The sequence below is a fragment of the Narcine bancroftii genome, chromosome 5 (assembly GCF_036971445.1).
Source record: "Narcine bancroftii isolate sNarBan1 chromosome 5, sNarBan1.hap1, whole genome shotgun sequence".
NCBI lineage: Eukaryota > Metazoa > Chordata > Chondrichthyes > Torpediniformes > Narcinidae > Narcine > Narcine bancroftii.
Genome location: NC_091473.1, coordinates 40,330,264 through 40,345,840, shown reverse-complemented (window position 1 = coordinate 40,345,840; position 15,577 = coordinate 40,330,264). Strand labels below are relative to the sequence as shown.

The 15,577-nt window shown below is 37.8% G+C and overlaps 1 protein-coding gene across 6 annotated transcripts in view; it reads right to left on the bottom strand.

Moving 5' to 3' along the window:
- LOC138763295 (inter-alpha-trypsin inhibitor heavy chain H3-like) overlaps window positions 1–15,577 on the bottom strand; it is a 132,540-nt gene that overhangs the window by 35,842 nt on the left and 81,121 nt on the right. For 2 of the 6 annotated variants that reach the window (XM_069937183.1, XM_069937181.1), the window contains exons 20-21: window positions 12,028–12,066; window positions 4,861–4,890 (exon numbers count right to left, since the gene is read on the bottom strand). The exons of 2 other annotated variants lie outside the window; for them this stretch is intronic. In XM_069937183.1, the coding sequence (XP_069793284.1) occupies window positions 4,861–4,890; window positions 12,028–12,066 (69 nt within the window). The remainder of the gene's footprint in view (window positions 1–4,860; window positions 4,891–12,027; window positions 12,067–15,577) is intronic. 2 more of the 6 variants (XM_069937182.1, XM_069937186.1) reach the window with 1 other exon arrangement.

Sequence of the window (15,577 nt, the reverse complement as noted above, 5' to 3'; positions counted from 1 at the left end):
CTTCATGTAGACCACTTCTTTATTGAATGGTGATTATAAAATTGTAGCTAAGATATTATCTAATAGATTTGCTAAGTTTTTACCAGTTAATTCATATTGATCAAGCAAGTTTTATTAAAAATCGATATTTAGCCAATAACATTGTTAAATTAATTACATTAATTAATGCACCAAAGAAGGAACCCAACCAACCAATGATAGAAGCACTAGATGCTGAAAAGGCTTTTGATCAGGTAGAGTGGAATTTTTTATTTAAAGTGTTGGAAAGATTTAAATTTGGACCATTCTTTACTGGTTTGGTGAAGGCTTTATATAAAAATCCGTTGGCTAAGGTAGTGACTAATGGACAAATTTAATCTTCATTCAATTTGACTAGGTCAATGAGGCAAGGTTGTCCATTGCCACTGGCATTATTTGTTTTGGTTATTGAGCCACTGGCCCAAGCTATTCTTTGGCTTGGCTTCGCGGACGAAGATTTATGGAGGGGGTAAAAAGTCCACGTCAGCTGCAGGCTCGTTTGTGGCTGACAAGTCCGATGCGGGACAGGCAGACACGATTGCAGCGGTTGCAGGGGAAAATTGGTTGGTTGGGGTTGGGTGTTGGGTTTTTCCTCCTTTGCCTTTTGTCAGTGAGGTGGGCTCTGCGGTCTTCTTCAAAGGAGGTTGCTGCCCGCCAAACTGTGAGGCGCCAAGATGCACGGTTTGAGGCGTTATCAGCCCACTGGCGGTGGTCAAGCTATTAGACAGGATAATATTATTCAGGGAATTAAAATTTGTAATGAGGAATACAGGATGAATTTGTTTGCAGGTGATGTATTAATTTATTTAATGCATCTTAAAGAATCTTTGGAAAGTCTTCAATTTCATCTGGAACAGTATGGAGAAATGTCAGGATATAAGGTTAATTGGGATAAAAGTGAAATATTACCGATTTCAAATGAGGATTATTTAGATTGTAAACAGATTACATTGTTTTGATGGACTAATAAAATTAAATATTTAGGAGTAATGGTTGAGTTGAATATCAAAATTTATATGAATTGAATTATGTAGCTTTATTAAATAAAATTAAATCTGATTTGAATAAATGGAAAGACTTACCATTAACTTTGATAGGAGAGTAAATTGTGTCAAATTTAATGTTTTTCCACGTATTTAATATCTTCTTCAATCTATTCCTTGTGTGCTTCCAAAAGCTTTCTTTAAAGATTTAAATGCGGCAATGTGATTATTTTTATGGAAAGGTAAATTAGCTAGAGTGTCTTTACAAAAATTGACATGGAAGTATGCATTAAGTGGACTTCAATTATCATACTTTCAGAATTATTATGAGGCTGCCCAATTAAAGTTTATTAATAGAATGTTTGACATAGATTAACCTCTGATTTGGGCTAAAGTTGAGTTAGCACAAATTGCTGAATTTTCTATTAATCAATTTATTTATAAATGGAACCTTTCTCTTTTACAAAACTATAATGTACCTGTATTGAGGCACTTGATGAAGATTTGGTATGATAGAGATCAGATTGTAGGTACTAAAGGCAAAAATTTCAGCTAAGATGCCATTGTTCCAGAATAAATTAATTCCTTTTTCAGTAAATAATTGTTACTTGAAAAATTGTGACATGAATAAATTAATGGAAGATTGCTTTGAGGCAGGCCAGTTCCTTTCTTTTGCTCGACTTCAGAAAAAATTTGGAATATTATCTAATTCCTTGTTTGCATGTTATCAAGTGCAAGCTATGTTATTGGATAATTTTGGACATGAATTGAATTTACCTAAAAAAACCCTAATTTTAATTGAGGGTGGATCGAGAAAAGGTTTTATTTTGGAAATGTATTCTTTATTACAAGAAAAATGATTAAATCAGATTTAAATAAAATGAAAAATAAATGTGAAGATGATTTATCTATATTGTTGTCTTCGACTATGTGTGAAGATAGTGTAACTAAATTAATTAATGTGAGATATAGTTTAGTCAATTATAATTTTTTACATCAGTTATATTTGACTCCTGAGAAATTAAAAAGATATGGTTTTAGTTCATCAGATTTGTCTTTTCGTTGTGGAAAGCAAGTTCGTACTTTTTTTTTAACATTCAGTTTAGTCATGTGAAAAAGTTAAGCCTTTTTGGCAGAGAGGAGTTTTTGAAAGGTTTATTTAAATTTAAATTGACTTTTGATCCATTATTTTTCTTAATGGGGTATTTTACAACCTTAACAACTGGCTTGAGACTTCAAAAATTTCAACTGGCATTTATTTGGTTAGCTTTGGCAGTAGCCTGGAAATATATTGCAGTTACTTGGAAGAATGATGTGAAATTGAATATTCAAAGATGGCATCCTGAATTAAGATCCTGTATTCCTTTAGAAAAAAATAACAATTTGCATAATAATTATTCTTTTTTTATTAAAATGTGGACCCCTTATTTGCAAAGTATGGGGTGAGATATAGCTTAAAAGTAGTTTTTTAATGATTTTTTAAATTGCTGTTAAGGATGTAATACACTCCACAGCAGTACTCATAATTTTTGTGTATTTTTTTTGGCTCCTTAGGTATATAAAGATTTGTTAAGGGGTTATGATTAAAATGTTAAAATGTATTAGTAGTATTTTAGTGTACTTTTTGTAATTTTTTGTATGTATTATTAATAAGTTTAAAAAAAGTTTGACAAACAAGTCAAGACAAGTAAAAGCTAGCTTTTTCCAGCTCCACACTATTGCCAAAAGTAAAATCATTCCTGTCACTGAAAGACCCCGAGAAAGTTATCCATGCCCTCAGTTTCTCCCATTTAGACTATTCCAACTCTCTTTACACAGGAATTAGTCAGTCAAGATTATCTCATCTGCAAGAGGTTTAGAATGCTGCAACAAAGCTCCTGACAAGAGCCAAGAAGAGGGACCACATTTCCCCAATTCCGCCAGTGCAGTTCAGAATAGATTTTAAAGTTCTCCAGTTTGTTTACAAAGCCATCAATGGACTAGCCCCCTGCTACATCACCGATCTCCTAATGCCCTACTCCACTTCAAGACCCCTCAGAATGCACAATTCAGGGTGCTTAGTTATTCCGCTCTCAAATCGCAAACTCAGGGGAGACCGTGCCTTCGCATTAGTAGCCCCCAAACCGTGGAACAACATTCCTCCCTCTATCAAAGCAGCCCTTTCCTTTAACTCTTTGAAATCCAGGCTGAAGTTGTATTTTTACTTGCAAGTGTTTTGAAGTGATTGTTGATCGTTAACATGTTTTTATGTGCTGTGAACTGGAATTCACTGACTGTGTGTAGTTCAGATGCTGGCTCCTCTCTTGGCTCCAGCCTCACCTACCCCAATATAAACTCTGGTTTTCCCACTTTACCTCAGATCTACCCAAGGACTATTGTAATATACTGACCATCTGCCTACTGGTTAGACTGCTTCCAGTCTTACCTGATGGCCAAGCAAGATGTCTTCAACTCCAATAGTCCCCGGAGATCTGAACTTCTCTCTCGAGTTGGCCCCAGGGGTTCACTGTCATCAGTGACTCTGAAATTTAAGAGTCTGCCATAGAAGACTTGAAGGCCCATTACCAGGCCTCAGACCAATGTGCTGGCGAGATGACAAGTCTTTCAATGTCGGCAATGCCTGGGTGAGTCGCTGGACGATTAGGTCCTTAACCTGTGGGCCCTGACTAGGAAATGCCACTACGAAGTGGTCACAGCCAGGTGGGAGAGGAAGAACCAATCCAGGAAACCTTTCTGGCAGGAGTGAGGTCGAGGTACATGAGGCAGTGACTGCTAGAGATGGGAAAGAAAGACTTGGCCAGCACCCTGGAGCTGTCAAAAGTACTCATATAGGCCCAACTAGAAGCTGATGACCTCATGAGTGAAAGCAGCACCTTTTCGGAAGACCTGGTTAGTGGGGTGCCAGCAACCCTCGCAGCACCAGCGCATGTTAGAGCAGCCATGCGTGACCAGGAATGCTACTTCTGTGGACAGGCACAGCATCCTTGCATTCAATGCTCCACGAATGACACCATGTGCTCAGGTTGCAGTAAGTGGGGTGTTATGTCTCTGAGTTACTTGGGAGGCTTCTTAAATAATTTAAAGATGCAAGATTCAAAATACAGATGAGACTTTACTTACTGATTTCTTCCAACATCTCAGGAAACTGTTCACACACTCCATACATATGAATAGGTCTCACAGTGGTGCACTACAGTTACTACAGTGAGAAGAATGTTGTTACAAGCCCAGAGGACCCCAAATCCCAGCAGCAATAGATATTCACCAAGACAAATAGTTACTTAAACAAAAGTTGCTTTTAATTATCTTTAAACATGAAAATAGAATCAAACTTTAACTTATCACTATCGACTTATTTAACCTAAATTAACCCCCTTCTAATTCTAAGCACATGTGTATGTAATGTACATGCAAGTTCAAAAAAGTTCTTTGGTTCACAGTCCAATCTCATTTCTCATTCCTCCAAGTTCACTAGTTGAAGGCAATTCTTATACTGTGCACAGAATTTAACATTTCTAAAGTTCACCAGACTTTGGTGCTTAAAAGGTAAATGGTTAACGCTCAGGAAGGTTTTTGTCAGTTTTCAGAGGGAGATTTGTTATTCCTGGACATTCACAACTGATGTACTTCCATCAGCCACGTCAGTGTCTTTGCTGATGAAACTTGCCCCTTCAGGGTTCTCCAGATGATAACCAACACTAACTTTATTCAAGTCATTGACTGATAGCTGACTACTGATGTCTGGACAAACAACACACATCTTTTTTTCGTACATATACACTATATAGATTCCACTTTAAAATAAAATCCACCTATATCATTAATGTAACTATTTACATCTATGATACTTTACACTTACCTATTGAAGGCATATCATCAAAATCAATAGCTGAATCAGAAAAGAAAGTAATAAAAGTTTATATAACAAAAACAATGTGATTGAAGAATGTGTGGAATTGAGATCAGCAAAACATTCCAAGAATGTAATATTAAGATATTAATTATATTTTGGGGGCCGTGGCAAGATGGCATAAGGATCAGACGTGCCTTCCAGTCCTCTCCCGACTCTTTGTTATTGTTTTGTCTAGAAATGCCCGTTAAAACTTTTAAAAAGTTTAAAAATAGTTAGAGGTGTTAGGCTAATCCCTGATGGTACAGTTGTTGAAGAAAAGTAAAAAAAAACGGCAACAGATTGTCAAGAAACTACATTTTCCAGGACTTAAAGATTCCAAGCCTACCTGCACATGGGAAGCCAGACTACAGTGCGAGATGGACCCAGGGGAGGAGATCCGAGGTTCGGCAGCGGAGTCCAGTTCTTTGTCGGTAGGACTCTTTGAAGATGGCGCCCGGCAGCCCTTAGAACAAAGGGCTAGCCGGGTGCATGTGCGAGAATCAGCATTAGCTGTAAATATTATGAATGAACCTTTACTCCTACAACCAGCTGAGACGCTGTCTGCTGAAAATCCGACAGGGAGTGGAGATTTAACCTTGGATAAAGCACCAGTGCTGCAAGATGTACTACTAACAAAGGAGACTTTACTAAAACCCGATTTACAAGAAGTATTTGATAAAATATGGGGTAAGAATATCCCTAGCCACAGACCTCCAGATACTGCTGAGGAGGCTGTGGCAGGGGTTTCTACACGCAGCCAAACTATAAGAAAAACTGCTAAAGTTAAAATGAGGGAAGAAATAGAAGATCCTTCAGTGAAACAGAAATGGCAGGAGCCTATTGTAGTTGAATCTACTCAAATGGATATGTATTTTCAGGATTTTGAAACCAAGATACATCTTACAATGACGCAATTATCCAGAGTTGTAGTTCAAACTAATACTGATCTTAAGGTTTTGACGGAAACTATCACTAAACAGATGGCTGATTATGGAGCTTTCAAGCTTGAAGTGAAAGAAAAATTTGAAGATGTTGATCATGAAATGGATATAGTACAGGAACAAATGCAAGAAGTAAATAAAACAATTGAAGATTTAGAAATTCAGAATAAGAATCTGATGAAAAAGGTTGATTATTTAGAAAATCAATCTAGACAGAATAATATAAAAATTGTTGGTTTACCAGAAGGTATGGAAGGACCGGATCCAAGAAAATTTTTTACTGAATGGATCCCGCAGGTGTTAGGACGGGATAGGTTCCCGGACGGTTTAATTTTGGAATGTGCCCATAGAGCTTTAAGAAGAAAGTCTTTTTCAGGACAAAATCCAAGATCAGTTTTGGTTCGTTCTTTAAATTATTGCGATAGAGAGACAATTTTGCGCACGGCTATAAGAAATGAACAACAAAGAAGATCCCCCTTGATGGTCGAAAATAATCGTGTTTTCTTTTATCCGGATTTGAGTCAAGAAGTTATGTTTCAACGGCGTGAATTTAATCCTGTGAAAGAAGTGTTATGGAGAAAAGGATATAAAGCAACATTTAGATATCCAGCAGTATTGAAGATTTTTCAAGATGGTTATCAACCCAAATTTTTTGATAATCCTAAGGAGGCTATGGATTTTGCTCAATCTTTGTCAATTACGCAATTTCAAGAAAGATGTAGTCCACCACGGTCTCCAAAGAGAGTGGAGACAGAAGAAGGGAGTCGATTTTCAAGAAGAAATGGAGATAAGGGAGATAAGAGAGATAAAATTGTTCAGAAAAATTTGGAGATGGAAGAAGGGAAATGATCCCCAAGAAGAGATGGAGATAAGGGTGGCCGTAGAGATTAAATTGATTAAAAGAAAATTCTGGAGATGGTTTTAGATAATGATTATGTTAATATGATATGGGGGTTGGGAGAGGGGGCTAGTGGGCAGTATTTTCCAGCAGTCATCAGCTACGTGTGAGTTATCTCACACCCATTTTTTTGGGGGAGTTACCGCATTGTGCGGTTTAGATGGGTTTTCTTTTCTTTTTTTTGTATTATTAGATTAAAGAGTGAAGGGGTTTTTTTTTGTTTAATAAAAAAATATTTTTTTTTCCTTTTTTTTCTCTTTTTTTCTTTTTTTTGATTGTATTAAGAGAGGGTAAAGGGGTAAGAGTTGGGTTTTTTTTTTCTAATTGTTGAAAGATATGTCGAAATTTGTTTGCTTCTCTTAATGTTCAGGGTTTGAATAATCCTATAAAGCGTAAGAAAGTACTTGCTTATTTAAAAAAATTTAAAGTAGATGTGGCCTTTTTACAGGAAACTCATTTGACAGATAAAGAACATTTGAAACTTAAGCGGGATTGGGTTGGACAAGTCTTCTATTCTTCATTTAATTCAAAGGCAAAAGGAGTTGCGGTTTTGGTACATAAGAATTTACCATTTCAATTGCAAGATGAGGAGAAAAATGGAGGAAGACTACTTAAGTTAAACTGTATGATTTCTAATGAAGCTTGGACTTTGATTGATGTTTATGCCCCAAATGTTGAAGACTCTGCTTTTATTACAGAAATATCTTTATTATTGGGACAAGCTAATTCCAATGTGATGATTGGGGGGGATTTAAATATGGTATTAGAACCGTTATTGGATAAGTATCCAAAGGTAATTAAGAAATCAAAGATGGCGATACATATGGCTAATATGATGAAAGATTTGAATTTAGTCGATATTTGGCGTAGATTTAATCCTACACAGAAAGACTTTTCTTTTTATTCTTCTCGACATAATTCTTTTTCAAGACTTGATTATTTTTTAATTTCGGCACGTTTACAGGATAAAGTTATATCTGTGGATTATAAGGCAAGGTTAGTCTCGGATCATTCATTGTTATTATTGGAATATCAAAGTTCTCAAGTTACACAACATACTTTAAGATGGAGATTTAATACTATGTTACTACAAAAGCCAGAATTTATTGTTTATTTGAAAAAACAAATTGAGAATTTCATTGCTAATAATGTTCATTCTGTTTCTGATCAGTTTGTTTTGTGGGATGCAATGAAAGCTTTTTTACGAGGTCAAATTATCAGTTATGCATCTAAATTGAAGAAAGAGAGAGTGAGAGAAACTGAGGATTTGGAGAAGAAAATAACAATCTGTGAAAAAGAATTTCAAAAGAAAGCTACTGAATTTCAAAAGATCCAATTAACTAATTTAAAGTTGAAGTATAATAAGTTACAATCATATCGATTTGAATGTCTGTTGAATCGTTCAAAAAATAAATTTTATGAATGGGGTGAGAAAGCCCATAAAGTATTAGCTTGGCAATTAAAAAAAGAACAGTTATCTAGGATTATATCAGCTATTAGAAATAAATCGGGTATTACTTTTAGTCAAAAAGAAATTAATGATGAATTTTGTAATTTTTATAAAAAAACTTTATTTGACTGAATGTAAAGAGATAAAAGAAGATGCAATAGACTCTTTTTTGAAAAAATATTAATTTACCACAGTTAACTCAAGAAGATAGACAGGAGTTAGATAAACCTTTTATGGATAATGAAATTGAAATGGCTATAAAAGATATGCCAAATGGAAAAGCGCCCGGTGGAGATGGTTTTTCTATTGAGTTCTATAAGACTTTTTATGTTGATATATCTTCCTTATTTAAGAATGTAATACAACAACTTTATGATACTTTTCATTTACCTGAGTCCTGTTCTAATGCTATAATTACAGTTAAACCAAAAAAAGATAAAGACCCTTTACAGGTAGCTTCTTACCGTCCTATATCATTGTTAAATGTAGATTATAAAATAGTGGCTAAAGTTATGGCTAATAGGTTAGCTCAGTATTTACCAAAGATAATACATCGTGATCAAACAGGTTTTATTAAAAATAGGTATGCTTCGGATAATATTTTACGATTAATTACTTTAATAAATAGATCTAAATCTCAGAAGAATTATCCAATGGTGGTTTCATTGGATGCAGAAAAGGCATTTGATAGAGTAGAGTGGAAGTTTTTATTTAAAGTACTTGAGAAATTTTCGTTTGGTCCCTCATTTATTGGTATGATTAGGGCTTTGTATAATGGCCCGAAAGCTAGAGTTGTTACTAATGGTTTGCTTTCAGAATCTTTTAATTTAACAAGATCTACTAGACAAGGATGTCCATTATCACCAGCTTTGTTTGCTTTAGTTATTGAACCTTTAGCACAATTAATACGTCAGAATGAAAGTATCAAAGGTATGAGAGTTTTGAATGAAGATTATAAAATAAATTTATTTGCGGATACGTTTTGCTGTATTTGGTGGATCCTGATGTTTCTCTGCCAGCACTTCAAGATTCTTTAGAGATTTATGGTCAATTATCTGGTTATAAGGTTAATTGGACTAAAAGTTAAATTTTATCAATTAGTAAAGATGATTATTCAATGTTTAGAAATATTACGAATTTGAAGTGGACGAAACAAATTAAATATTTGGAAATTAATGTTAATACTGATTACCAAAACTTATATTCACTTAATTATCTTCCTTTAATGAAGAAGATTAAGGCAGATTTAGTTAAATGGAAAGATTTACCTTTCGGTTTATTCGGAAGAATTAATACTATAAAAATGAATATTTTTCCTCGTATACAATATTTATTCCAATCAATTCCCTGTTGTTTACAAAAAAGATTTTTTAAGGACTTATATAAGGTAATTAGGGATTTTTTGTGGAAAGGAAAATTCCCTATGGTGGCGTTGAAAAAATTGATGTGGGATTTTCAATTTGGAGGGTTACGACTACCTAATTTTCAATTTTATTATGAAGCAGCTCAATTTAGATTTCTTAGCATATTAATGGCCACACAAGAAACGCCTAGTTTGGCACAGATAGAATTGGCAGTTATTTCTGAAAAATTTTCGAATGAATTTTTATTTCGATGGAATAAAAATTTGTTACGAACTTATGATGTACCAATATTGAAATATTTAATGAATTTATGGACAAGTAAATTACATAAAATGGGATTGAAAAATAAGTGGTCGGGAAGATTACCATTATTTAATGATCAACTTGTTCCTTTCATGGTATCTAATACTATTTTGAAACAATGGGAGGAGAAAGAAATACATAATTTATCTGACTGTTTTTTAGAAGGTAATTTTTGTTCTTTTGTAGAATTGCAAAAGAGATTTAATATAAGTGGTCATTCTATATTTGTGTATTATCAGTTAAGATCTTTTGTAAAACAGGTATGTGGTCGCCAAATGAATTTATTGTCTGAAACTGATTTTGAGAAATACGTGCTCTCATTTCCAAAAAAGGGTTATATAATCAGGCTTGTATTGTATTTTGTTGGAATGTGAAAGTAAAATAGATTGGGATAAAGATAAAATGAAATGGGAAAAAGATTTAAGCTTAACAATAACTGAAGAAGATTGGTCTGAAATTTGTCGTAACAGTGTTCGAAAATTGATCAATGCTAGATTGGCGATGATCAATTATAGTTTTATACATCAATTATATTTAACACCCGAAAAATTAAAAAAATTTGGTTTTAGTAAGTCAGATCTTTGTTTTCGTTGTGATCAGGTTTCTGGTACTTTTTTAACATGCTGTTTGGTTGTGTGATTGGTTACAACAATTTTGGAAAGGTATTCAATCTGTATTTAATAATCTATATAATCTTCATATTGTATTAGACCCTGATATATTTTTATTAGGGAATATGCAACCGTTGATTGATTTAGAATTAGATAATTACCAGATTTCTTTTATTTATTTAGCGTTGGCAGTGGCTAAGAAATGTATAGCGATTACTTGGAAGAATAGAAATGTATTGTCTTTAGATAGGTGGTATTCAGAGATGAAGTTTTGTTTGGTCATGGAAAAAATATCATTTTCTATACAAGATAAGATGTCTTTTTATGAGTTAAAGTCGACCCCATTTATTGATTTTATACAATTTAAATAAGTTTGAATTAATTATTTTTTTTTCTTTTCATTTTCATGAAAAACTTTTCATTTATATATATATGTTTTTTTTCTTTCCTTTTTTTTAGTTTTTTTTATTAGTTGGCTTCTTTTTCGTTTTAAGTAAGTTTTTTAAAGTTTTTTTTGTTTGTTTTTGATTTTTTTTATATATAGTTTTATATAATAAAAATTTTGTGGACTAATAATTAATACTTAATTAATATTTTTTAATATATATATTGATTTTCTTTTTAAGATATTTTTTTTTAATTTTTTTTCTCTTATTATACTAATTATTAATTCTTCACTCTTTATTGTGGGGGTGGGGAGGGAGGGGTTTAGGGGTTAAAATAGTTTCTTTTCTTTTAGTCTTAGTTTTTAGTTGTCAGGGGGAGATTTTGAGATTGGTATTGTATTAATTATGTTACTTTGTATTTGTATTACTTCGTTTTGTATTTTTTTTGTATGTGAATTACTGACTTTCTTTATATGTTAAAATTAATAAATAAAGTTTCAAAAAAAAGATATTAATTATATTTTAAAACCTCAATATTTAGCTTTATTTAATTTATTGCTCCCTGTTCATGCAGCTTCATAATCTTGATTAATGTGGGTACCTTCCTGATGAAGGAGGTTTTGAACAGATATGTTAACATTGTTTCCCCTCCCCACCACCTCCACAGAGGTTAACTGACTAGCTGAGTGTTTCCATCACTTTCTATTTAATTTCAGATTTTCAGATCTCTAATTTTTAAAAAAATTCAATGACATGGGGCCTTATGGGTTAAAATCATGTAAAAAAGCAAAATAGGAAAAGTGTAAATGATTATTTTTGTGATATACTGTGGGTTGAATGCTTGACACCTTAACAATGCCCCAACTCAATAGGGTTTTAAAAGTTAATAATGATTGATGGCATGACAGTTAACTGCTTATGAACCCAATTAGGCTTCTGATTGACTACATGCAAATCAATTAAAGTGGTGTATGCAGTATTGTGTCTATGAATTTTCCCAAGATTGAGGTAATGGATGGATTCACAAATTAACCAACACCAACCTTATTCAAGTTATTGACTGATAATTATGGACAAACATACTCCAGTTCTTCGTACATACACACTATGCAATTTACTCTAAATGAAATACACTTATCCAATTAACGTAACCATTTACATCTATGATACTATACACATACCCACTAAATCATACATAATTGGCATCGTCATGGATACAGCTGTATTGGGAAAGAGCGAAATAAAAGTTTACAAACAATGCAACTGAACAATGTCATTGGAATTATGTTCAGCAAAACAGTTTAAGATTTACTCCTATGAAAATAGTTATTACAATTAAAAAAAAAATCGAATTACTAACTTTATGTAATGTACTGATTATCCTGTACATTAGCTTCTTAATCCTGTATAACATAGAGACTATTCAGATGAAGGGATTTTTGACCAGGTGTTCTATCATATTTTTCCTCCTTCCAATAGTCATTGCCTAACAGGCTGAGAATTTGTTTTTATGTGTTTGTAACAGCTGCTACATGCACAGAAACAAACCACTGGCCACGGTGGAAGTTTCAGCTGAACTGTTTATTTGAATTTCGTGCGCGTCCCTTTAAGGTCAACAGGAGTTCTGCCCCGCGCAGTGATGATGTCACCACTTTGCCCGGGGCGTGAACTGTGGCCTAAGCCACGAGGCAATGAACAAGTGCCGACTGCGCCATCTTTCTGCAGCTGCCCCGCAGCGCAGCGGTACAAGCGGGGCCGGTTCGCTCACAGAGATGTGCGCTGTCACACAACCCCCCCCCCCCCAGAACCGGCTTACACGTCCTGCCGCTTGGGCGGAAATCCCTCTGTTTATGTTGGGCCATCTTCAGGCATTGGTCTAAGTCCATGGGCACAGGCTTCAGTCGGTTAACCGTGAATAGTTCTTACCTGCCCCTAATATCCAGGGTGAAAGTCTTTTCCAATCGGTGGAGGACCTTATACGGGCCCTCGTATGGGCATTATGGTGGGGGAGGGGGGGTTGGGTGTGGGCACAAACTCAGCTGAGGCCAGCTCTTTAGGGACATTCGCTGGGTAGTTGCCATGGTGGGTCAGTGGTGGGGGAGCTAGCGAGGCAAGTCTGTTACGGAGTTCGCAAGGAGGGTTGGGATCTCACCTCCAGATTCTGCGCCCATTCCGAAAACTCCCCTGGTAGAGACAGCGGTGTACTGCATACGAATTCTGCGGATGAAGCCTGGAGGACCTCTTTTGGAGCCATTCGAATGCCAAACAGGACCCACGGCAGGTCGTAAATCCAGTTGGGTCCTTTTAGCCATGCCATGAAAACCACCTTGTGGCGCTGATGGAAGCGCTCTACGAGTCCATTCATCGGAAATGATAAGCCGTGGTGTGGTGGAGCTCAATTCCCAAGTGGTTTCCAGTTGCGCCTAGAGGGCGGAGGTGAACTTGGCGCCCCTGTTGCTGGTCATATGGCTGGAACGCTGAACCGGGTGATCCAGTTAGCGAGCAGGGCTCTGGCGCAGGACTTGGTGGAAATGTCCCCGATATGGATGGCTTCTGGCCACCTCGTTGTCCGGTCGACCACAGTCAGGAGGTAGTGGATATCCCTAGACACTGGTAGGGTTCCACTATATCGATGTGGATATGATCAAACCTCCTGGCCAGTGGGTCAAAATGTATAGGGGCTCTGACATGGCACTGGATTTTGGAGGCTTGGCAATGCATGCAATTCTTTGCCATTTGAGCCACTTGTTTTTTCAATCCACGTCAGACGAAACAAACCACCACCATGCGTACTGATGTCTTGAATGAAGGGGGAGGGTCCAGGTTGTGAATCATCTGGAATGCCTCCCTCCTCCACTGCGGGGGAAGTACCGGTTGAGGTGAGCTGGTCGAGACATCGCATAGGACTGTGTCGTGGTTGCCCGGCAGCTTCAGGTTCTTGAGGCGCAGGCCAGTGATGGTGGTTCAGAAGGCCTGCGTCTCTTCATCCTCTCTCTGGGCCTGAGCTAATTGGGCGTAGTTCAGGCCAGAGGACAAGTTGAAGAGCGCATCGGCAATGACATTGTTCTTACCCGCCCGGTGTCGGATGTTGGTGGTGAACTCTGAAATGTAGGAAAGGTGTCGCTGCTGGTGCACCGACCAAAGATCCTTAGCCATGGTGAGGACCTGAGTGAGTGGCTTGTAGTCCGTGAAAGCGGTGAACGGTCTGCCCTCCAGGAAGTAGTGGAAGTGCCTGATGGAGATGTACAAGGCCAGGAGCTTCCTGGCTAATGCACTACTTCAGATTGGGTGGTCAGAGATGGTGGCTGAAGAACGCCAGCAAGCACACTGCCCATTGACTTCTTGCTTGAAGACGTCCCAGATGGCTGTGGTGGACACATCCACCGAGAGTACTGTGTGGGCGTCAGGCCGTGGGTGGGCCAGTAGGGTGGCACTAGCGAGGGTGGCCTTGGTCTGTGCGAAGGCTGTCTCAGCCTCTTTCGACCACTGGAGTGTTTTTTGCTTGGCTGAGATCAAGGCAAACAGTGGGTGCATTATGTGGGTGGCCCCTGGGATAAAGCGGTGATAGAAGTTAACTTTCCCGGTGAACTCCTGCAGGCCTTTGAGGGTGTCTGGCTTGGGGAACTGTTGTATGGCCTTGACCTTGTCCTGTGACAGTGCTGCCCCATCCATGATGATGGTATGGCCCAAGAACTGTAGCGACTCCTTCTCGAACTGACATTTGGCCACATTGACAGTGAGGCTGAATTCAGCCAGGTGGCCGAACAGTGTGTGGAGATGGGTCTTGTGCTCATTGTGATCTCGACTGGCGATGAATACGAAGTCCAGGTCTCTATCCACTGCATCCATGAGCCGCTGGAAGGGTTGGGCTGTGTCCTTCAGGCCAAAGGGCATCCACAGGAATTCGAAAAGGCCGAACAGGTGATGATGGCAGTTTTGCCAACATCATCTGGGTGTACGGGGATTTGATGGTAGCCCCTCACCAAGATGACCTTAGAGAAAACCTTGGCACCATGTAGGTTGGCTGTAAAGTTCTTTCTGTGGATGATGGGGTACCGGTCAGATGTGGTTGTGTCGTTGAGCTGGCAGTAGTCCCCACATGGGCACCAACCCCTAGAGGCCTTTTGGACCATGTGCAGGGGAGAGGCCCAGGGACTGTCCAACCTGCAGACTATGCCGAGTTCCTGGAGGTGGGAAAAATCCTCTCGAGAGCTGCAGCTTCTCCAGTGGCAGTCGTCTGGCCTTGATATGGAGTGGGGGGTCCTGTGTGGCGATGTGGTGGCAGATGCCATGCTGGAGAATGGTGGTGGTGTATTGTGGCCGTAGAATGGCCGGGAATTCATCTAGGATGTTGGAGTACTCATTCCTGGGCGTGCTGACGGTGGCTATCCCCGGGCTCTGCATGCTGGATGTCTCAAGTTGGAGGGTCTGGAAGGTACAGGCATGTACGAGCCTCTTGCCCTTCAGGTCGATCAGCAGGCTGTGCGCTCAGAGGAAATTGGCTCCTAGCAGCGCAGTTCTTACGGTGGCCAGCAGGAACTTCCAGCGGTATTTGTCTGGCCTGAGGTGTACCTGAATGGTCCATGTGCTGAAGGTCTTTATGTCGGTGCCATTCGCTGCCCGCAGGGTCAGGCCTCGTGTGGGGTTCGAGGGTGGTTGGGGGAAGGACGCTCAATTCTTCTCCAGTGTCCACCAGGAAACACTGTTCGTGTGGCCAGCCGTCACACCCAT